Raw genomic sequence first — 21305 nt, 5'->3', positions numbered from 1 at the left:
TCAATGTTCATACTTGCACTTTCAAACGGAAATATCAATATAATCCTCAATATTCGCAAGTGTAAATATTTACTCGCCACATTGTGTAAATATTTGGAAATATAATTACAGTCATTGTAAAGGTTACAGGATGTATATGCAAAAATCCATTTAATCCATTGTAAAAATATAATTTACGGAACTTTCCTTGTAAACACAGACGTCACACTGTCCTGCTGTCATGGTATTAAAGTACTTTGGTCAAAACTCTCTAAAAACACAACTTTAAAGAGGTACTCCTTTGAATATACAGTCCTATGAAAAAGTTTGGGCACCCCTATTAATCTTAATCATTTTTAGTTCTAAATATTTTGGTGTTTATAACAGCCATTTCAGTTTGATATATCTAATAACTGATGGACACAGTAATATTTCAGGATTGAAATGAGGTTTATTGTACTAACAGAAAATGTGCAATATGCATTAAACCAAAATTTGACCGGTGCAAAAGTATGGGCACCTCAACAGAAAAGTGACATTAATATTTAGTAGATCCTCCTTTTGCAAAGATAACAGCCTCTAGTCGCTTCCTGTAGCTTTTAATCAGTTCCTGGATCCTGGATAAAGGTATTTTGGACAAACAATTCAAGTTCAGTTAAGTTAGATGGTCGCCGAGCATGGACAGCCCGCTTCAAATCATCTCACAGATGTTCAATGATATTCAGGTCTGGGGACTGGGATGGCCATTCCAGAACATTGTAATTGTTCCTCTGCATGAATGCCTGAGTTGATTTGGAGCGGTGTTTTGGATCATTGTCTTGCTGAAATATCCATCCCCGGCGTAACTTCAACTTCGTCACTGATTCTTGAACATTATTCTCAAGAATCTGCTGATACTGAGTGGAATCCATGCGACTCTCAACTTTAACAAGATTCCCGATGCCGGCATTGGCCACACAGCCCCAAAGCATGATGGAACCTCCACCAAATTTTACAGTGGGTAGCAAGTGTTTTTCTTGGAATGCTGTTTCTTTTTGGACGCCATGCATAACGCCTTTTTTTATAACCAAACAACTCAATTTTTGTTTCCAAAATGAAGCTGCCTTGTCCAAATGTGCTTTTTCATACCTCAGGCAACTCTATTTGTGGCGTACGTGCAGAAACTGCTTCTTTCTCATCACTCTCCCATACAGCTTCTATTTGTGCAAAGTGCGCTGTATAGTTGACCGATGCACAGTGACACCATCTGCAGCAAGATGATGCTGCAGCTCTTTGGAGGTGGTCTGTGGATTGTCCTTGACTGTTCTCACCATTCTTCTTCTCTGCCTTTCTGATATTTTTCTTGGCCTGCCACTTCTGGGCTTAACAAGAACTGTCCCTGTGGTCTTCCATTTCCTTACTATGTTCCTCACAGTGGAAACTGACAGGTTAAATCTCTGAGACAGCTTTTTGTATCCTTCCGCTGAACAACTATGTTGAACAATCTTTGTTTTCAGATCATTTGAGAGTTGTTTTGAGTAGCCCATGATGCCACTCTTCAGAGGAGATTCAAATAGGAGATCAACTTGCAATTGGCCACCTTAAATACCTTTTCTTATGATTGGATACATCTGGCTATGAAGTTCAAAGCTCACTGAGGTTACAAAACCAATTTTGTGCTTCAGTAAGTCAGTAAAAAGTAGTTAGGGGAATTCAAATCAATAAAATGACAAGGGTGCCCATACTTTTGCACCGGTCAAATTTTGGTTTAATGCATATTGCACATTTTCTGTTAGTACAATAAACCTCATTTCAATCCTGAAATATTACTGTGTCCATCAGTTATTAGATATATCAAACTGAAATGGCTGTTGCAAACACCAAAATATTTAGAACAAAAAATGATTAAGATTAATAGGGGTGCCCAAACTTTTTCATAGGACTGTATATTAGGGCATAGCTATAGGAGGTGTAAAGGTAGTAGTTGATATTGGGACCTGGATCCTGGGGGGAGCCATATAATATATACAATAATTCTAAATGGCACAAAATAGGTAAGGGCCCCATTATAGCTTCTGCTTTGGACCCAGAGCCTCAAGCTATATCTCTATTAAGTACCGTCTTCAAACTCTCTCATTCATTTTAATGTGAGTCATGCAGATTTCCCTGTAGCTGATTTTCTCAGCTAGAGGAAAAAAGGAACGTCGACTCATGACCTATCTCCAGGCAAAACACATTCGAAATGAATGGAAGGTGGGAAAAAAAAAACAAGCGTATTTTTTTTGGAGCGATGTTAGCAACTTAAGACTCGGGCCCCACATGGTAAATGGGCCCCTGAAAATTGACTATTGAATCCCATACACTCATCATGGAAAAATGTTGGGGCTTTGTAACTTGCAGCATGTGAGTTCTACCTATGGAAACACCGGCGGTTTCCCTATAGGTATAATAGAGTCGGAAAGTCCGCAGAGGTTCCCTGCGAAAAGAGCCACAGGAAAAACGTGATGTGTCACTGGTGTGGTTTTTCCTGAAGCATTTTTTATTTTATTTTTTTTTGCTGCAGCCCACTACATGAGGCCTTATCCTAAAAAAAAATTGCAGAAAACCTCTAGTGAGTTAGCCACAGGCAATTTCACAGTGGCCAACCTACTGCAAGTATGCCACGTGTTTCCTTAGCATACACCATTAAAGTGGTTCTCCAGATTCTAATGCCAGTGGAAATGTCAGTTCCAACAGCAGATCTCAATCCATGGCTAACCAGACCACAGATCTTAAGATATTTATTCACATTCAATATAAGGAACAAGATTTATGAATTCTGTCTAAGGCTAAGACCACAAGTCCCCAAAAGCAGCAAAAAAAAACGCTGTGGAAAAAAATATTTGCATGTTTAAGCTGAAACCCCACGTTGCAGAAATGCAGTTTTTTTGTTGCAGATTTTGCTGTGGTTTTTTGAGCCAAAGCCAGGAGTGGATTTAGCATAAGGGAGAAGTGTAACAGCTTCCTATATATTTCCCATCCCTTTTGTAGTCATTCTTGGCCTTGGCTCAAAAAAAGAAAAAAAAAAAGAAAAAAAACAAGTACCAAGATCCGCAAAAATCAAAAACAAAAAAAAACTGCGTTTCTGCAACATGGAGCCTCAGTCAAACTGTTTTTCTGCTGTTTTTTGTTTTTGTCTTACCCACACCATGCAAGTCTAAGGCTGGGTTCACACGATGTATTATGGCACGTAATGTGGTATGTAGACGGTGCAGGAGCTTTTGCGGCCCGTACACACTCCCATTGTTTTCAATGGGAGCCGGTACCGTATACGCAGCGCTATTTTGCGGCCGCCGCAAAATCACAGCCGCAAAATAGCACTGCGTATACGGTACTGGCTCCCATTGAAAACAATGGGAGCGTATACGGCCCGCATAAGCTCTCGCGCCGTCTACGTACCACATTACGTGCCATAATACATCGTGTGAACCCGGCCTTAAGGGAAAAACGCAGTGATTCCACTGTCTATGTTCCTGCAATATGTGGATGTGAAACAGTGGGGCAGATTTTGTACAAACTTTTTCTTTAGACTTTTTCTTTTTTTGTGCCACACTGACTACATTCCCAAAAAGTGGGTGTAGCAATGACATGCAGCAAGGCTCAGTCACACGCCTCATCATATATGAAGCGCAGCCTCCATGGTGGTGGCAGTGTTCATAAATCTCACCCAGTGTTTTTTTCTGTTGTGCTTCGGCGATGTGTGGCCTTAGCCTAGTAAACTTTGACCAGGCAGTGTAAAAATACAAGCTCATAAAGTGGGTGACTATGTGCTAAATCTGGTGCCCCAGAAGACTGTCTGTGGTCTTACATCAGCTACTGGTTGGCTTACTTTGCTCAAAAATTTTGACATATCTCTTTCCCATGCCTTGTTTTTTGGGGTGACACCCCAAAAGCATCTAAAATATGAAATAAATGTGGTACAAGGGATGTGTTTTGGCACAAAATACAACAGAATTTTTGCTATATAGTGCACCATTGTTAACAATAAGGAAGAATAGACAAAAATAAAGAAATAAAATACATATGTAATCCCCTATTAAAAGAATAAATAAATAAATTCATTAATTAAAACACCCCTCCCAACCCATCCATGGTGTGACAATTACTCCTTGCCTAGCCATTCCAATCCCTGTATTCGGGTGTAGGTACATTACGGTATAGTGCTTCAGTGTCCCATGCTAGTTGCAAGCTTACAGAGTGCAATAAGTACGCCATATGCACATGTAGGTCACTGTACAGTATATACCCATGGGTGTGTTATTCGCTGGAGATATCTGTGATGTCACTCAATTTGACATGTGGTGACTTTCAGCTTTCCGCAGATACACCGTAGAGGTATTCACTTCGATTCTGATGAGACGACGAGCTGGGTAAATCATTTTACCAGCAGGGGTTTGATTCATTGGTGTATGGCGTAGACAAGAGCGATTATGTTGAAAAATGGACTGGATGTGTTTATTTCTGTTGAGTAAGCAATTCAGCTTAATTTGATAACATTAAAGGACCTCCTCAAGTGCAGCCGTGTGTGTACACAGACACAGTGCGCTGTGTCACCGGGCGCTGAAGAGCTGGCAATCTCACATAGTCTAATGCTGGATCTAGGAACGTAATGGCTTTTATATGTGCGCACTTATGAGGCGTGCACATACGGTTTCAATTACATCCAGCTAAAGACATGTCCCACTTACTAAGCATGTTTTACTTACCCTATTAGCTGAACTTCCTGGCCATACCTGCAATCTCTGCTACTCGTGTTTATTGAGGTTATGGTTGGAAAAGGGCTGACTATGGAATTTTACATTAAACCAAGACATCAGTTCTTCTGAGGCATTAGCAGCGTAGTCATTGGTTTGACTGAAATGCACAATGGTATAGCAGAGCTGAATGTGTTATATAAAATCCTTCATTCACTTGTGATGGAAAGATACAGACCTCCACATATAAAGTGACAGCTTTGGTGTAGGTACTGACAAAGCAATTTCCTAAGGGTCAGAGTTTTTTGGTGAGTATTTTGATGCTGAATCTGCCTCAAAATCAGTTTCTAAAAAAAGACCCACAGTAGAACTCTATTGGGAGGCTTTTTTTGGAGGCTGATTTTGAGGCGGATTCAGCTTCAAAATCTTCACCAAAAAACTCTTTGTGAACTGACCTTAAGGCCTTGTTCACACGGGGCATGGGACCACGTATTTTGGTTCAGATTCTCTATCTGGGAAGCCGCATCAGAATTGGACCAAAATGCGCCTGCCACGACTGTCGCAGATTCCCCCTCCGGAGCAGGCTCAAATGAATGGGCCTAGTCTGGAGGGTGCTGTCGCGACACCGTGGCCACAGAATCCGCCTGAAGAAAGGACAGCTTGTTTCTTTTTTCCATGAGCCGGAACATAGCGCTCACAGAAAAAAGTAAGCTAGCGGTCTACATAAACCTCTATTGTAAGAGGGTGGATTCTGAGGTGGATTCGGCATCAGAATGCACCCCCTCTTGCCCCGTGTGAACGAGCCCTAAGGCTCTGTGCGGGTCTATCAGGAATTAGCATGGGCAGCACATGGATGATAACCATACGCCAGCTGTGACCTCTATTGACCCATACATTTCAAATATGAGTCCGGAGCACAAAATAGTCAGGAATAGGGCATGTCCTGAATTTTACCCCCAGGCTGACGAATCCCCATATGGACATTTGCCCCAAACCTTCTGCATAGACATTACTACCTTGTAAAAACTCAGAATGCTTAAAAATAACAAAGTGAACTCATCCTCCACCAAATTTGTGTCCTCTACCTAGTCTGACCCCTAGTGAAGTGACCACTGCAGGCAGGTGACACTACAGATGTGACCTCAGAGTCCGCCACTGCCAGTGATAGGAAACAATGGTCGCATGCCGGAGACTGGACTACAGAGAACCAAAGGACAAAAGGATGGTGGCGCGAGAGTGACATGGCATACATATCAGTATGGTATTCCGATTGTTCTTTTAGTATATTCTAATCCTTAAAACGTAACATGATAATGACCTGTAGCCACCATTAGGGGGCAGCTTATGAGCAAAATACACTCTTTTATAGTGAACTCAATAGTTATATTGCATAATAAAAGGAGTCTGTCACCAGAACCCAGCATATCAACCCACCCCGCAGATACAGAGGTTATGGTTACTTGAATAGAACAGTAATGTCCTCTGGTGAATCAATGCCTCTCTAGCAGTTTTTTTCCAATATGCAAATGAGTTTTTGGAGCTATGAGGGTGTGATCATTGCTCCAAACAGGTATGCGCAAACAACCTTGTCACTACAAACAGCTGATTTGCATAATGACAAAAACAGCGTTTTCTTGGCACCAGAGGCACCGATTCACAAGGGTAAATCGCTAACCTATCTATCTGCAGGGCTGGGGTTCATGTGCTGCGCTCTGGTGATAGATTCTCCTTATAGTGGATTTGTAGATAATACACTGAATTTCTTGATACAGAACACATACAATTTTAATTCTAACTTTGTATACTAAGTACTCACATTTGTATTTTTATTTAATTTACATACAGCCTACATATTCTGGAGTCCTACATAGTTAGTGTCAATCTTCCTATTGATCCTGCCCATATGAATTATCCTATCACTATGTTTTTGGAGTGTGGGAGTTAAAAAAAAAAAAAAAAAAAAAAGTACAAAGAAAAAATCGACACAATCACAGTGGGAACATACAAACAGCATGTCCTTGGATTAGACCCAGGACCCCAGTGCTGCAATGCATCAGTGTCAAACACCAAGCCACTATGCTGAACACACAAGGCCCAACATGTATAAAGACACTGGATGAGAAGGGAGCAGGTGTCACACAGCATGGTAAAGGTACCAATAAAACCTAATAATAGCAATGAATCTGAATACTGTATCTCTGTGCTGGAAAGTATATGACTTCAGTATCAACAGTACATAGGGTACAATTGTACAGAAACAATCAATGGTGAGAATAAAACCACATTAAGATTCACACTTGTAGATTGCACATTTTAGATCACATTAAACCTTGTGTCATTGCCACCATTTACTTCTATAAAAGATGGAAACTTCAGTTAAAGTGTATTCACCATGTCCGAATTTGTAGGTTGTGGAGGAGATATTGTATATACTCACATGACCAGCCCTCATCTGTTATCATGCGCCCTGCCTGCCTTCCAGTAATAGGCACTGAGTGCACAGACTGCGGCATCATCTGGTATTGCACTGGGGCTATTCTGCTGACAGCACACAACTAGTAAGCTTGTACAATTACATTCTGCTCCCAGAGCTCGGCCTTGTGTCCTGTCTTGGCCCCTGAGCTCTGGGTCGATATAAATCTGTTTTATTACATAGTGCCTGCCAATTAACTTCTGTGATTTTATTGGTATACTATTTATATGTAAAACCATGTCCCTGTGTTACTAACACTAATAAGATGCAGATTTGCTTACAGTAACCATCATTCTTCTGCATTAGCTTAATCCATTCCTAACCACACAGCTTTTCTGCAAACCTTGGGAAGTTACCAGTCTCAGAATATTGTAATAAACAGAATATATCTATACATAACAGTAACGCTGCAGCTTTTGTAACTAGATTTAGGCTAAGGCTCCATTTCTCAAAATGCAGCAAAAAAAAAAAAAAAAAAAAAAGAACGCTGCGGGGAAAAAATGTGGTGCAAATGCCTCACATTTTTTTCGTTGCACTTTTTGCAGAGTTTTTCTCTATGGACTTTTTGCCACTATTATTCCTATATGAAATGCCAGTGTTTCCACAGTTATAATTCCCATGCTGCAATTTTCAAAAACGCGGCTGTTACCGTTTCCCTTGTATGGAGGTGGCCTCCTATACAGTCCGGCAGGATTCACAGCAAAAACTCTCTCATTAAACTTTTATTCTATCATTAAAGGGGCTCTATCAGCAAAATTATGCGTGAATAGCCTTTAAAAAGGCTATTCAGGCACCGCTAAAGTTATATTAAACTACCCCCCCCGTTTAAAAATAAAACCCTAAAAAAAGAATATGTTGTACTTACCTATCGTGCACGGTGGGCGGGCATTCAGGTCCGACGGCATCTTCAGCCATGCCTCCTCTTCCAGCGATGTCCTACTACTACTGCGCATGCACCCGCGCCATTTTTTATCAATGGCAGTTCGCGAGCGCTGGAGGAAGACGGGACCCGAGGACATCGCTGGAAGAGGAGGCGTGGCTGAAGATGCCGTCGGACCAGAATGTCCGCCCACCGTGCACGATACAACATATTCTTTTTCAAGGTTTTATTTTAAAACGGGGGGGGGGGGGGGGAGTTAGTTTAATATAACTTTAGCGGTGCCTGAATGGCCTTTTTAAAGGGCTATTCATGCATATGTGTGGCTCTATCAGCATAATTTTGCTGATAGAGCCCCTTTAAAATATTCCAATCAAAATAAAATTCCATAAAAATATAGATAGATTTTTAATAAACCTTAGTAGTACAGTCCCAGAAGGGCAAATATAGATGTTTGACACCTCGAGCAATGGGATTAGACCAGTAACATTGATGAGTATCAGCCATCCACAACAAATAACCAAATAGTTGGTTTGATCTTTCTGGGGGATCTGTCATTATCAGTCTTAGGCTCCATTCACACGGAGTAACGCCAGGCGTTTTTTGTGTGTATTTTGTGTGTATTTTTACAGCCGTAAAAAGCAGTCTCCATTGAGTTCTATAGTAAAATGCTGGCGTTTTTTACGTCCGTAATTTTACATCCGTAATTTTACGTCCGTAAAATTACAGACGTAAAAATACAGGCGTATTTTACTATAGAACTCAATGGAGACAGCTTTTTACGGCTGTAAAAATACACACAAAATACACACAAAAAACGCCTGGCGTTACTCCGTGTGAATGCAGCCTTAGGGTCTATTCACACGGAGGAAAATGGTGAGGAATTTGGTGTGGAATTTCAGCACTGAAAAAAAAGTCTCCCATTGACTTCAATGGGGCAGAAAAAGGAACCCATTAAAGTCAATGGGAGGTTTTTTTCAGCGCTGAAATTCCAAACCACTTTCCTCCATGTGAATGGACCCTTATGAATCAACAACAAGGTAACCCAGTGGACCCTATTGATTCATACATCTCATAACCATCCATCTTCAATAAGATCAAACCAACTATTTATTTGTCTGAGTGGCTCACTATGGTGGATGGCTGATAGCCAGCTAATCCCATTAGGCCGATCACCAGTACACCAACGGTCTGATCTGCAAAAACTTCTAAGGAGAGCGTTTTGACAGTCACATTGAGACCAACAAAAATCAATGGGTCCGTTTTTATATCCATTATGTCCAAGTCATGTTTGTTATAAATGGTAAAAAAATAAAAAAAAATAATGAAATTCAACTTGTTAAAAATGGAGAGATGACACTTAGACCCCAGAAACCTTACAAAGGGACATGGAATAGATGAAAAACAGTATTTAAAAGTAAACCAGCTTTCCATGGCCAAGAAAGGACACAGTAAGGTGAATATAGCCAAAAACAGCCATGTGCACTAGCTGTATGCCGGAGGAACAGAATAATTTCAGTTTGCAGTAAATGAAGGGCAAACTAACTCACCAAAATAAATAAACCATAATTATCAAAGGGGTCACTTGCACATAAAAGTTTGTTGAGTCAAAGGCATAAAAAAATTGCTTGATTTTCTTTCCCACGTATAACTACTTTCATTGCTATGATTCCATTAACCTGAATGTATGTTCTGGTAGTAAAGGAACTTTTGTCTGCCGCACATGGCAGTAAATCCACAAAGCCTTCTCAGCCGCAGCCACATACAAAATTGCCAAAGCAATTAAAATGACTTATTTTATGATGCAATTGATTAAACACCGTTGCTTGCTATAGTATAGCTATTAAAGAAGAAAACTCTCAAGAGATTGCATTGTATCCTGACTGCCATTATGTAATAAATTTAGCTAAACTGAATTACGTCTGTGATCTATAATCCTGGTTACAAGCTCCCCTAGACTGCTGGAGTCATTACCTGGCCATAGCCAAGAAATGTCAGCAATTATCTTGGTGGGGAATATGGAAGCGATCGGGGAGAAAAATAAATAAAGCAGAATGTTATATTTATTGACTATACATAATAGGAGAGGCCTATATTCATGAGCTAGTATTGTTCAGAGCCAGCCACCTGGAAAAGGGATGACGCTCCTACAGGTATATATATATACAGGTAGTGAATTTTTATGTATTTTCAGACACAGAAGTAAATTTGAAATAAAAGAACCTTTAAAGTTTCACAACCATTAATAACAATTCCACAAACATATACAGATTGTGGAAACTCAGGTGTATATAACTGAGACTCTGTATACTAAGAGTCCATGCACATGATCGAGTGAGCATCTGGGTTGGGGGCTGAGTGTATCACAGAATGCAGTCGGGGGGGGGGGGGGCATCTGAGCGCATTCGATTATGTATTCACATCTATGGGGCTTCTGGATCCATTGTGTTCCAATAAGGGGCACCCCCTAATAAATAGGGTTATAGAGTACACCCTATTCTGTTCCCTGTTATTAGTACGGAATGGATCTGGAAGTCCCATAAACATGAATGTATCACCCACTGCAATTGCATGACGCTCAGATGTCACATCAAGTGTCATCCAACTGTGTTCTGTAATGTATTTGCTTGTATGCATTGCACCTATGTCTAGGTTCACACTATGGTTATTTAATGTCTGTTGCTCTCATATATCACAGAATGAGAGCAATTAAAGTTAAATGGCAGATAAAGACAGAGCTGAATCCGTTGGGTGTCCTGCATTCACCCCAATTACTGTTCTTCTGTTTCAAAAGTAAACTAACATGACAGAAGAAACTGTCCGTAATGCTGTTAACCTTAGAGTCAATGGGAACAGACAAAGATGGAGGGGGCTCCACCTGTGTCCATTACTCTGCTAAAGTTAAAGTCTGTTGCGGTCATTTGTATGCCACCTATTGCACCGGTCATGCTTACGCAGCTCCATTCATTCAATTCAGAAGCACAGACACAGAACCGGACAGGAATAGGAATGGGTCAGTGTGCTATCCGGGAAAGCACAGCTCCTCCTGTACGGATTCTGCAGGCGCACGCTCTTCTCCATGCCTGCTCTGTTCTCTGCAGCAATGATCCACCTCTACCATGCATGCATAGATGTCAGAAGAGGTGAATTACCAGCGTGTGCACAGTGCTTGGAGAAGAGCGCGCACAGACAGAATCCATACAAGAGCAGGAGGGCAAGTATAATGGGGTAGATGGGAGTAGTAGTGACAATCCATTTCCAGAAATAGGGACACAGATCGTCACCGGATAATCAGAAAATGTCTCTAAGGTGGTCACATGACTGCTCCAGGGATATGGGTAAATATACATTTTAGATTAATTATGTTATTTAGAAAGTAGAAGGGATTAGTGTCGGGATTTCCAGTAATCCCAGACAACCCCTTTAACAAAAGATGTTGTAAACAGGACAACAATATAGTGTCTCAAGCCGCTATGCGCTGCTGTCCTCCTTTGTGGGTCCCTTTCTGATATCACAAAATATTTATCAATCTGCTCTATAACATGCTACCTGCAGAATGAACTTCATTTAGAACTTCTCAGGACCCCCTTAAAATAGTGGATATATGTTAAGAACATGCAGCGATTATTGTGAGCAGATGAAATGAAGTATTTTGAGCACAAACCTAAGAATACAGTTTGATTGGGTGATAATAACAAGTCATGAAGTACTTTAGAAGATTTCATATGGACGAAAACATCTTTGTCAATGATAGAGCAGAGAAAGTGATTCATCAAAGGATTCCCCACAAGAGTCACAAGTCTAACACAAGGGAATACTTGATTTTTTTCACAAGTTATATGTCTTCATATTACATTGAAAAGTATTGCTAGAGTCACTTGTAGGGGAGGAATGTATCCATACTGACAAAAGAGGTGAAAGTTTTTGCTGTTTTTGCATGTGACCCCCAAAGAGAGACGACAATATACACAGTCCAGTCATATTAATGTGACCACCGCCTACTTTTGACGTCAACGTTAAATAACCAATCGCAGAAGGCACAGGTCATCAGCCATCTGGGTGCACTCATCATTGTGGAAGGCACGATGGATCAACACTAGAGATGAACGAACAGTAAAATGTTCGATATTCGATATTCGTTTCGATTAGCCCCTCAATATTCGACTACTCGAATCGAATATCGAACCCTATTATAGTCTATGGGGGGAAAATGCTCGTTTCAGGGGTAGGCAACGTTCGATCAAATTACACTTACCAAGTCCACGAGTGAGGGTCGGGCTGGATCCTCCGTGCAGTCTTCTCCTTGCAGCGTCCCCGCGGCATCTACCGGCTCTGAATTCACTCTGCCAGGCATCGGGCCTGGGCAGAGCCGACTGCGCATACCCACACTACAAGCGGACACGCGCAGTCGGCTCTGCCCAGGCCTGATGCCTAGCAGAGTGAATTCAGAGCCGGAAGACGCCGCGGGGAAGCTGCACGGAGAAGACTTCTAAAGGTAGGAGAGGAACCAGCGTTGATTGGCCGACTGTATAGCATTCGGCCAATCAATGCTGGTTCTGCATCGAACTTTTCCATTGGAATAGCGAGTGGTACTCGATCGAGTATGAGTATTTCGAATACCGTAGTATTTGATCGAATACCTACTCGATCGAATACTACTCGCTCATCTCTAATCAACATAAGTATGCATCTATCCTTGCGGACCATGTTCACTCCTACATGCAAATAGTTTTTCCTCAGGATGATAGCATCTACCAGCAGGACAATGTGACGTGTCATAAAGCTCGCAGTGTACGTGCGTGGTTCGAGGAGCACCAGGATGAGTTTACTGTACTCCCTTGGCCAGCAAATTCTCTGGACTTGAACCCAATCGAGAATCTGTGGGACCACCTCGATCGGGTTGTTCGCGCCATGGATGCTCAACCGCGTAGCCTAGCACAGCTGGCCACGGCACTGGAGTAGGCATGCCAGTCAACATCATCACCACATCCCCTTTCTTCCTGCACGTCTCACAGCGGTTGGCTCTGCGAAAGGTGGTCACGTTAATGTGATCGGACTGTGTATTTATGGTATATTAACATTTGTCTGGAGAACCTTCATCTCAGGTAACCAAAAGTGAAGCAACAAATGATAATTTAAAGGGGGACTACAAACTCCTCCAAGAATACTGATAGGGAAATCAATACGTTCATATATATTCCCTATATGTGTATACATTCTTACAATAACTTAAGATTGTAACATGCATCTCCAGGTCAGCTTGACCCATATTCCATATTAATCAGAATATTTGCAGACATAATACCGCACCCCATAATAAACAGAGTAATAAAGTGGCTGGAATAAAGTGATAAGATGGTTATTAAAATAGCTTAAGATGAGACTAATGGAAAAACCCATGTCAAAATAGACTTTGTTATGCCACGCGGTAAGGTGACTAAAACATACACTACGTAATGCGCACTGAGCTATCTCATCATCAGATGTCAGAACAGTTAGAATATTCATGATTAGGGGTGGGATATTCTTGTAATACTCATGTATAGAAATTGCTGAATCCTAACGGTTAATGATTACTCAATGACACACCCATATACGCCTACCGAGTTAATGATTACTCTATAATACACCCTGTATGTACACCCACTTCTTTGGGTATAAGAAGAGATGATTTGTTCAATAAACTTTATGCTTTAGCTCAGATTCATCTTGTTTCTGTGTCATTGCATCACTGACGCTCCGGAGTGTGACGTAATTTGGAATCCATCCAATATACCTATTGGTCTGACTTGAGGACCACCATGACAATACTAAACTGCTACCATTGTATTTGTGTCCATCACAAAAAAACGGTTTTCCCGCGGAGAGGCTGTAAAAGGACACTGGCAGTCCCCTATCCAGTTTCTCCAGGGATTAGGACGGAAACCCCTGAGCAGACAGCAGACTTACCTTATTGTAATTCCTAGCTATCACAACACCTTCACATCACTCCAAATGGCAAAGGTTAAAAATATAAAAAGTGATCAACCTTCAGCACCTTTTGTGGTTTATACTTACGAGACCGCGATAGAAAGTAGCAGTGGACAAGTGTAATCCTATTACCTATGTGCATTACAAGACACTATGCAGAGAAAATAAAGTTTACATTTGGCACCAACAATACTTTTTATTGTGGAATGTTTATTACTGGTTGTAAACAAAAATGTTGCTAAATTGCATTTGCCAAAACCAGTTCCTATTGTGGTCACTCTGGGTTTTGTTAGTAATTTTTACTTTCCTTATAGACGGAGGACAGTCAAGCTGCATAATTTTACATGTTGAAAGAATCTACTATATGTAGAACTTAGGAGAATGAACTACTCTAGGCAAGTGGTATCCACAAAACCAAGAGACTAGCTAAAGGATACTCTCAAGGAGGTGGTCCCCTGTTCCTGATATAAGATGTCAGTGTGGCACCACCATGAAATAAGTGTGGTGGATATATCCAGCTCTGTGGCAGTTCTGGACAACAGTGCTTGATATAATGTAAGAAATAACCAGTGAAGCACCCCTAGTTACTCTCGCGATTAAAGCTATTTAATGCTATTTTATCGACCCTAGAGACTCCCATGAACCAGAGGATGGAACAGCTTACTGCCCAAACCTGGAGGCCTCTACTCACCATATGAACACTTTGTCATACTGGACCACCTTCTAACCATCCCGCACATATTGTACCTTGGTCAGTTCCATAATACACCCCCCCCCCTTCTTATTTTGGTTGGTTTTTGGGGTTTTGTTTTTTTCTACTTCCTTGCTCTTATATTCTGTTTTAGAAGTAATTACATATCCATCTACTAGGACTTAAGAGTCTTTCTTAGGTGGTCTTCTAGATCTCTCCATTCCCTTTATCTCCACTTACAGGTAGTAAGAGCCAATCCACTTAAATAACCAGACACCTTATGACTCTATCAATGAGCTCGGTTTCTGGTTTTCTATATTGTGCTACACTGGTTTCTATCTACTTAATAAAGGACCCTCCCCAGCTAAATCCAGCTTCCCCTGCTGCTTGGCACATAATTCCTGTTTTGTAGTATTATTCTTCCCTGTTTGGTCTAATTTTGCTGACAAACACATTACTTCTATGACAGAAGAGAATCTCCTCTTTCATAGGACACCAAAACCAAGTTTCTTACCTTTTAGAACGCGGGGATAGAACTATTTGAAGTGACCGTCCCCTCCTCATTATTTCAACGACTTACACAACCCATATTCCATACAAGTATAAAGAGGCAGGATTTCACAGAAAGTAGCCAAAACTTGTTAATAAAGTAAATTACAAAATGTATTAAATACTGCCAGAAAATCAAAAGTTGTCCAAAACTTTAATCACTCTTTAAATAGCACAAGTATCAAAACTACCTGTGTTTATTACTCGGGAATGGTGGGAGCGAGAGAAAAAATTCCAACTGTGCTGGAATCAGTGGAGTGTCACCTATAAACAGGTGCTAAGGACTTAAATTAGTGGAGGTGGTGAAAGGTCTTCTTTAACAATTACTATATGTACAGGAGACATCTTACCAGCTACTCTCCACCCACAAACTGAGGGTCAACTGAAAACTAGAGAGAATGAACAGGGAACGGCCGTGTGAAAATATGTAAAAATCGTATAATGGTCACAAGCAGTGTTTTTCCTCATGTACACAAATGGTAGCTTATCCTGAAAAGTTATCTGAATAAGTGGCTACATTTAAAGATGATGTTTCCATTAAAATGTGCTATTTCACCAATTTTGGAACAGTTGAAATTTTTTCTCTAGCCCCCACCATTCCTGAGTAATCACTGTTGTTAGTTTCAGTGGAGCAACCCCTATTGAAGAATGCAATGAGTCAGTCGAAGTAGTGCAAGGTCTTTTTCTGTAGATAGTCCATCTAAAAATATACCGCTACTAAAAAGATTTGTTTTCTAAACCGATAACTATTCTGGAGCATGTATTTCTACAACTCTGCATTGTGCCTTTGCTCTTCATTATGCAATTTACGTATAAACTCACATATGGGCATATCTATTCCCCATCTCAGAAGAACGACATAGACTTCTAAGAAACTATGCGGGGGAATTGTTTATCGACAATGCAAACATTTACTAAGGCAGACATATGAGGGTAGTTGATATTCCCTCTGACATCTTTCGCAGCACCCTCTTGCAATACACATAAGGCTCAGTTCTTCAACATGTGCAGTTCCAGGACTTTGTCTAACTTGTAATAGTGTAGTCTCAGACATCCTGCTGCCTCAGTGTAAGGAACATAAAGGAAGACTCTGGGGCAGCAAACACATAAAACATCAGTACAGGTAGCGATATTTACGTAAAAGTGTCTCTGGATAGAAAGTCAAAGGATTGTTAGACAACCTGAACAGCAAACCTGGCGAATACATTAGAAGGGGAGCTGTGAGAGGAGAAAACACAATCTGTATTAGTATGTACAGTAAGTACTACATTGAAGAGGCAAGAAAAATTAGGAAAAATCCAGGATAATAAAGTGCATGTAAACATAACATGGCATATGGTTAGCACAAATCAGAGGGCCAATCGGTAAAAATAATTATGTATCCGATGTTTGCATGAGTGAACTGAATTGGCTTTGCATGTACCTCATTCCCGGTAGACTCTGCTACTGCATTCACGGTCATGAATGCAATGAGTCCTCATGGAGTCTTATGCGGCTGTGTGTGTCTCCTATGGGGACTATACATTCACAGCTCTGCAGGGGACAAAGCTAAGCAAATGACTGCACTCGCTACACTTATTGCTGTGTTATATAAATGATCCATAATCCTAGCATTACTGTGTGCAGATGTGATAGAGTTGGGAAAATAGACTGTAAACCCCAGCAGAGACTGGGACTGACCGTGAGTGGATACAGCTCGCTACAGTGCTATGGAATATGTCACTATTAGATAAATAATAGATAAAAAAAATGAAAATATAATAGAAAAGAAGTGAAAGACATAAAGCACAGTACTTCATATTTTTTTCCATCCAACGTCAAACATATACACAGATCTCAATTTTACTCAAAGAAGGCCCTAAAACCTGTACTTTAGGCCTCCGTCATAATATACAGTATGTTTACATAGCCTTTTTCTAGTATATATGAAAACGCAAAAGATTCTACTTTCCTAAACAATGGAAAGTGGTTATATATATATCTCCCTATATTATAAAAATGAATTTCTGTCTGTCTGTCTGTCTGTGCTCTAATGCGAACCAAACGACTGGACCGATCTTCACCAAATTTGGTACAGAGATACTTCAGATATCCGGGAAGGTTTAAGACGAGACTCCAACTCGCTAGGACGTAGCGTTGCTGAGATACAGCATTCCAAACACAGTGCCCCCCCCTTAGCCAATACAAACCTGCAAGACTTTCACTCATATTTCAACTGCAATACACACGGTCACTCCACATGCACAATACAACACTGATATCCAAACTGAGATACACGCATCAGAGGATTAGATACACAGATCAGCACACAGTATCACATGCCACAGGATTAGATACACGAGTCTGCACACAGTCCCACAAACCAGAGGATTAAATACGCACTTCTGCACACAGTTACACACACTGAAGGATTTGATACAGGCGTCTACACACAGTTCCACACTCTAGAGGATTAGATACGCGCGTCTACACACAGTTCCACACTCTAGAGGATTAGATACGTGCGTCTGCACACATTTGTACACGCCATAGGATTAGATACACGCGTCTGCACAGAGTACCACATGCCGTAGGATTAGATACACGCGTCTACACACAGTTCCACACTCCAGAGGATTAGATACGCACGTCTGCACACAGTACCACACGGGGGAGGATTAGATACGCGCGTCTACACACAGTACCACATGCCATAGGATTAGATACGCGCGTCTGCACACAGTAACACATGCCAGGGGATTGGATACGCGCGTCTACACACAGTTCCACACGCCGTAGGATTAGATACGCGCCTCTTCACACAATACCACACAGGGGAGGATTAGATACACGTGTCTTCACATAGTTGTACACGCCATAGCATTAGATACACGCGTCTGCACACAGTACCACATGCCGTAGAATTAGATACACGGGTCTGCACACAGTCCCACACACCAGAGGATTAAATATGCACTTCTGCACACAGTTCCACACACTGAAGGATTTGATACGTGCGTCTGCACACGGTTCCACATGCCTTAGGATTAGATACACACGTCTACACACAGTTCCACACTCCAGAGGATTAGATACGCGTGTCTGCACACAGTTGTACACGCCATAGGATTAGATACACGTGTCTGCACACAGTACCACATGCAGTAGGATTAGATACGTGCGTCTACACATAGTTCCACACGCCGAAGGATTAGATACGTGCCTCTTCACACAATACCACACAGGGGAGGATTAAATACGTGCGTCTGCACACAGTACCACACGCCAGAGTATTAGATAAGCGCGTCTGCACACAGTACCAAATTCCGTAGGATTACATACGCGCGTCTGCACACAGTACCACATGTCGTAGGATTAGATATCCACGTCTACACACAGTTCCACATGCCGTAGGATAAGATACGCGCCTCTTCACACAATACCACACAGGGGAGGATTAGATACGTGCATCTGCACACAGTACCACATGACCGAGTGTTAGATGTGCGTGTCTGCACACAGTTACACACGCTGAAGGATTAGATACGTCTGCTCTGAGTATCACACGGGGGAGGATTAGATACGCACATCTGCACACAGTTCAAAATGCTGGAGGATTAGATACGCATGTCTTCACATAGTACCACACGGGGAAGGATTAGATGTGCGCATCTGCACACGGTACCACATGCCAGAGGATTGGATATGCACATCTGCACACAGTTCCATACGCCGGAGGATTAGAAACGCATGTCTGCACACTGTACCACATGCCGTACTATTAGATATGTGCATCTGCACACAGTTTCACACGCTGGAGGATTAGATACGCGCGTCTGCACACAGTACCATACGCCGGGGGATTGGATAAGCAGGTCTGCACACAATACCACATGCCAGAGGATTGGATAAGCAGGTCTGCACACACTACCACATGCTGTAGGATTAGATACCTGCATCTGCTTACAGATCCACACGCCAGAGGAATAAATACACGCATCTTCACACAGTTGAACATGCCATAGGATTAGATACACACGTCTGCATACAGTACCACATGCTGTAGGATTAGATACGCGCGTCTACACACAGTTCCACATGCCGTAGGATTAGATACGTGCCTCTTAACACAATACCACACAGGGGAGGATTAGATACATGCATCTGAACACAGTACCACACTTTGGAGGATTAGATACAGGCCTCTGCACACATTACCACATGCCAGAGAAGTAGATACGCGTCTCAGAACACAGTTCCACATGGGGAGGATTAGATACGTGCATCTGCACACAATACCACATGCCAGAGTATTAGATACACGCATCTGCACACAGTACCACACGCCAGAGTCATTAGATACATGCATCTGAACACAGTTTCACTTACTGGAGGATTAGATATGCGCCTCTTCACACAATACCACACGGGGAGGATTAGATACACGCATCTGCACACAGTACCACACGCCGGAGGATTAGATATGTGTATCTGCACAAAGTACCACACTAACAAGGATTGGATACTTGCATCTAAACACAGTATTACACGGGGAAGGATTAGATACAGCTTTACTCCAGATATCCATAACAACTAATGACAGGTTTTTCACTGATGTCCAAAATGAGATACAAATAATCACATGACGCTTATGGACATACACACAAACCACATACAAAATACATCAGTGCAAAACAGGACAATTCTTATGGGGCCACTACACAAACATAAAATGTAATATACCCGTGCGAAGCCGGGTCCTCCCTCTAGTGTATATATATATATATATATATATATATATATATATATATATATATATACACATACACACCATGTGGTATTCAATGTAAGTCAATTGGTGATACTACGTATACAATGGTATACATATGAGCCTTGTGATGAAGATATACTGTTACTGTTACTGATACATTTTTACTATAAAGATGATTATAAGATCAAGAAAGAAGGGGCAGAGCTTAATATGCAACACCATGAACCAAAAAATGGTCCAACATTTTGTCTGTAAGTCAAATGAGGTGTAAACTTGTATACTAGACAGACTATAGAACAAAACCAGCCACTGTAATAAAGCTGTCTAGAGCCGTGTTGTCCGATACTTAGACAGAATTGGTAAATCTGCCCCATTGTGTACCGTATGGAGTGGAATCATTGGGGGAGATTTATGAAGACTGGCATAGTTAATGCCAGTCTTTATATAATAATAATAATACATTTTATTTATATAGCGCCAACATATTCCGCAGCGCTGTACAATTTATAGGGTTCAGATACAGACATACATAACAAAGAACGTCATTTCACACAATGGGACTGAGGGCCCTGCTCAAAAGAGCTTACAATCTATGAAGTAGAGGGGGTGACACAAGAGGTAGCAGGGGCGGCATTGCTTATACAATGTTCAGACAATTTTGTGCATTAGGAATTGTGATAGGCTTGTCTGAAAAGATGCGTCTTTAGTTTGCGTTTGAAACTGTAGAAGTTGGGAGTTAATCTTATTGTCCGGGGTAGAGCATTCCAGAGAAGTGGTGCAGCTCGGGAGAAGTCTTGTATACGAGCGTGGGAGGTTCTGATAATAGAGGATGTAAGTGTTAGGTCATTGAGTGAGCGGAGAGCACGGGTTGGGCGGTAGACAGAGATGAGGGAGGAAATGTAGGGAGGTGCGGCATTATGGAGGGCCTTGTGGATGAGAATAATAACTTTATATTTTATTCTATAATGAATAGGCAGCCAATGTAGTGACTGGCACAGACCGGAGGCATCGCTGTAGCGTCTAGCCTGGTAGATTTATATCTGCTGCATCAGGGTATGCACCTCATTTACAACATATTGAGTGAAATTTATTTATAGATTTCCATCATTATTACACCAGTTTTCTGGCAAGAACGACAATAAAGCTATCAGGTCTAATAGCTCCACCCCAAGCATAATCTCTTTTTAAGACAGTGGCATAAAATGACAATAAATCTCCACTGAACTTTAAAAGGGTTATCCAGGCTTAATTTTTATGGCCTATTCTCAACATAGGCCATAAATTCCTGATTGCTAGGGTGCTTG

The 21305-nt window shown here is 41.4% G+C and overlaps 1 protein-coding gene across 2 annotated transcripts in view; it reads right to left on the bottom strand.

The window, feature by feature from the left end:
- SMS (spermine synthase) overlaps positions 1-21305 on the bottom strand; it is a 106731-nt gene that overhangs the window by 18638 nt on the left and 66788 nt on the right. Inside the window, exon 10 of one of the 2 annotated variants that reach the window (XM_075263857.1) lies at positions 19620-19680. The exons of the other annotated variant lie outside the window; for it this stretch is intronic. Coding sequence (XP_075119958.1) covers positions 19627-19680 — 54 coding nt within the window. The 3' untranslated portion in view covers positions 19620-19626. Of the gene's footprint in view, positions 1-19619; positions 19681-21305 lie in introns of those variants that run through there. 2 annotated transcript variants of the gene reach the window in all.

Source organism: Leptodactylus fuscus, chromosome 2, assembly GCF_031893055.1.
Source record: "Leptodactylus fuscus isolate aLepFus1 chromosome 2, aLepFus1.hap2, whole genome shotgun sequence".
Classification (NCBI taxonomy): domain Eukaryota; kingdom Metazoa; phylum Chordata; class Amphibia; order Anura; family Leptodactylidae; genus Leptodactylus; species Leptodactylus fuscus.
The sequence above is the reverse complement of the archived record's forward strand: the minus strand, read 5'-3'. Positions and strand labels throughout refer to the sequence as shown.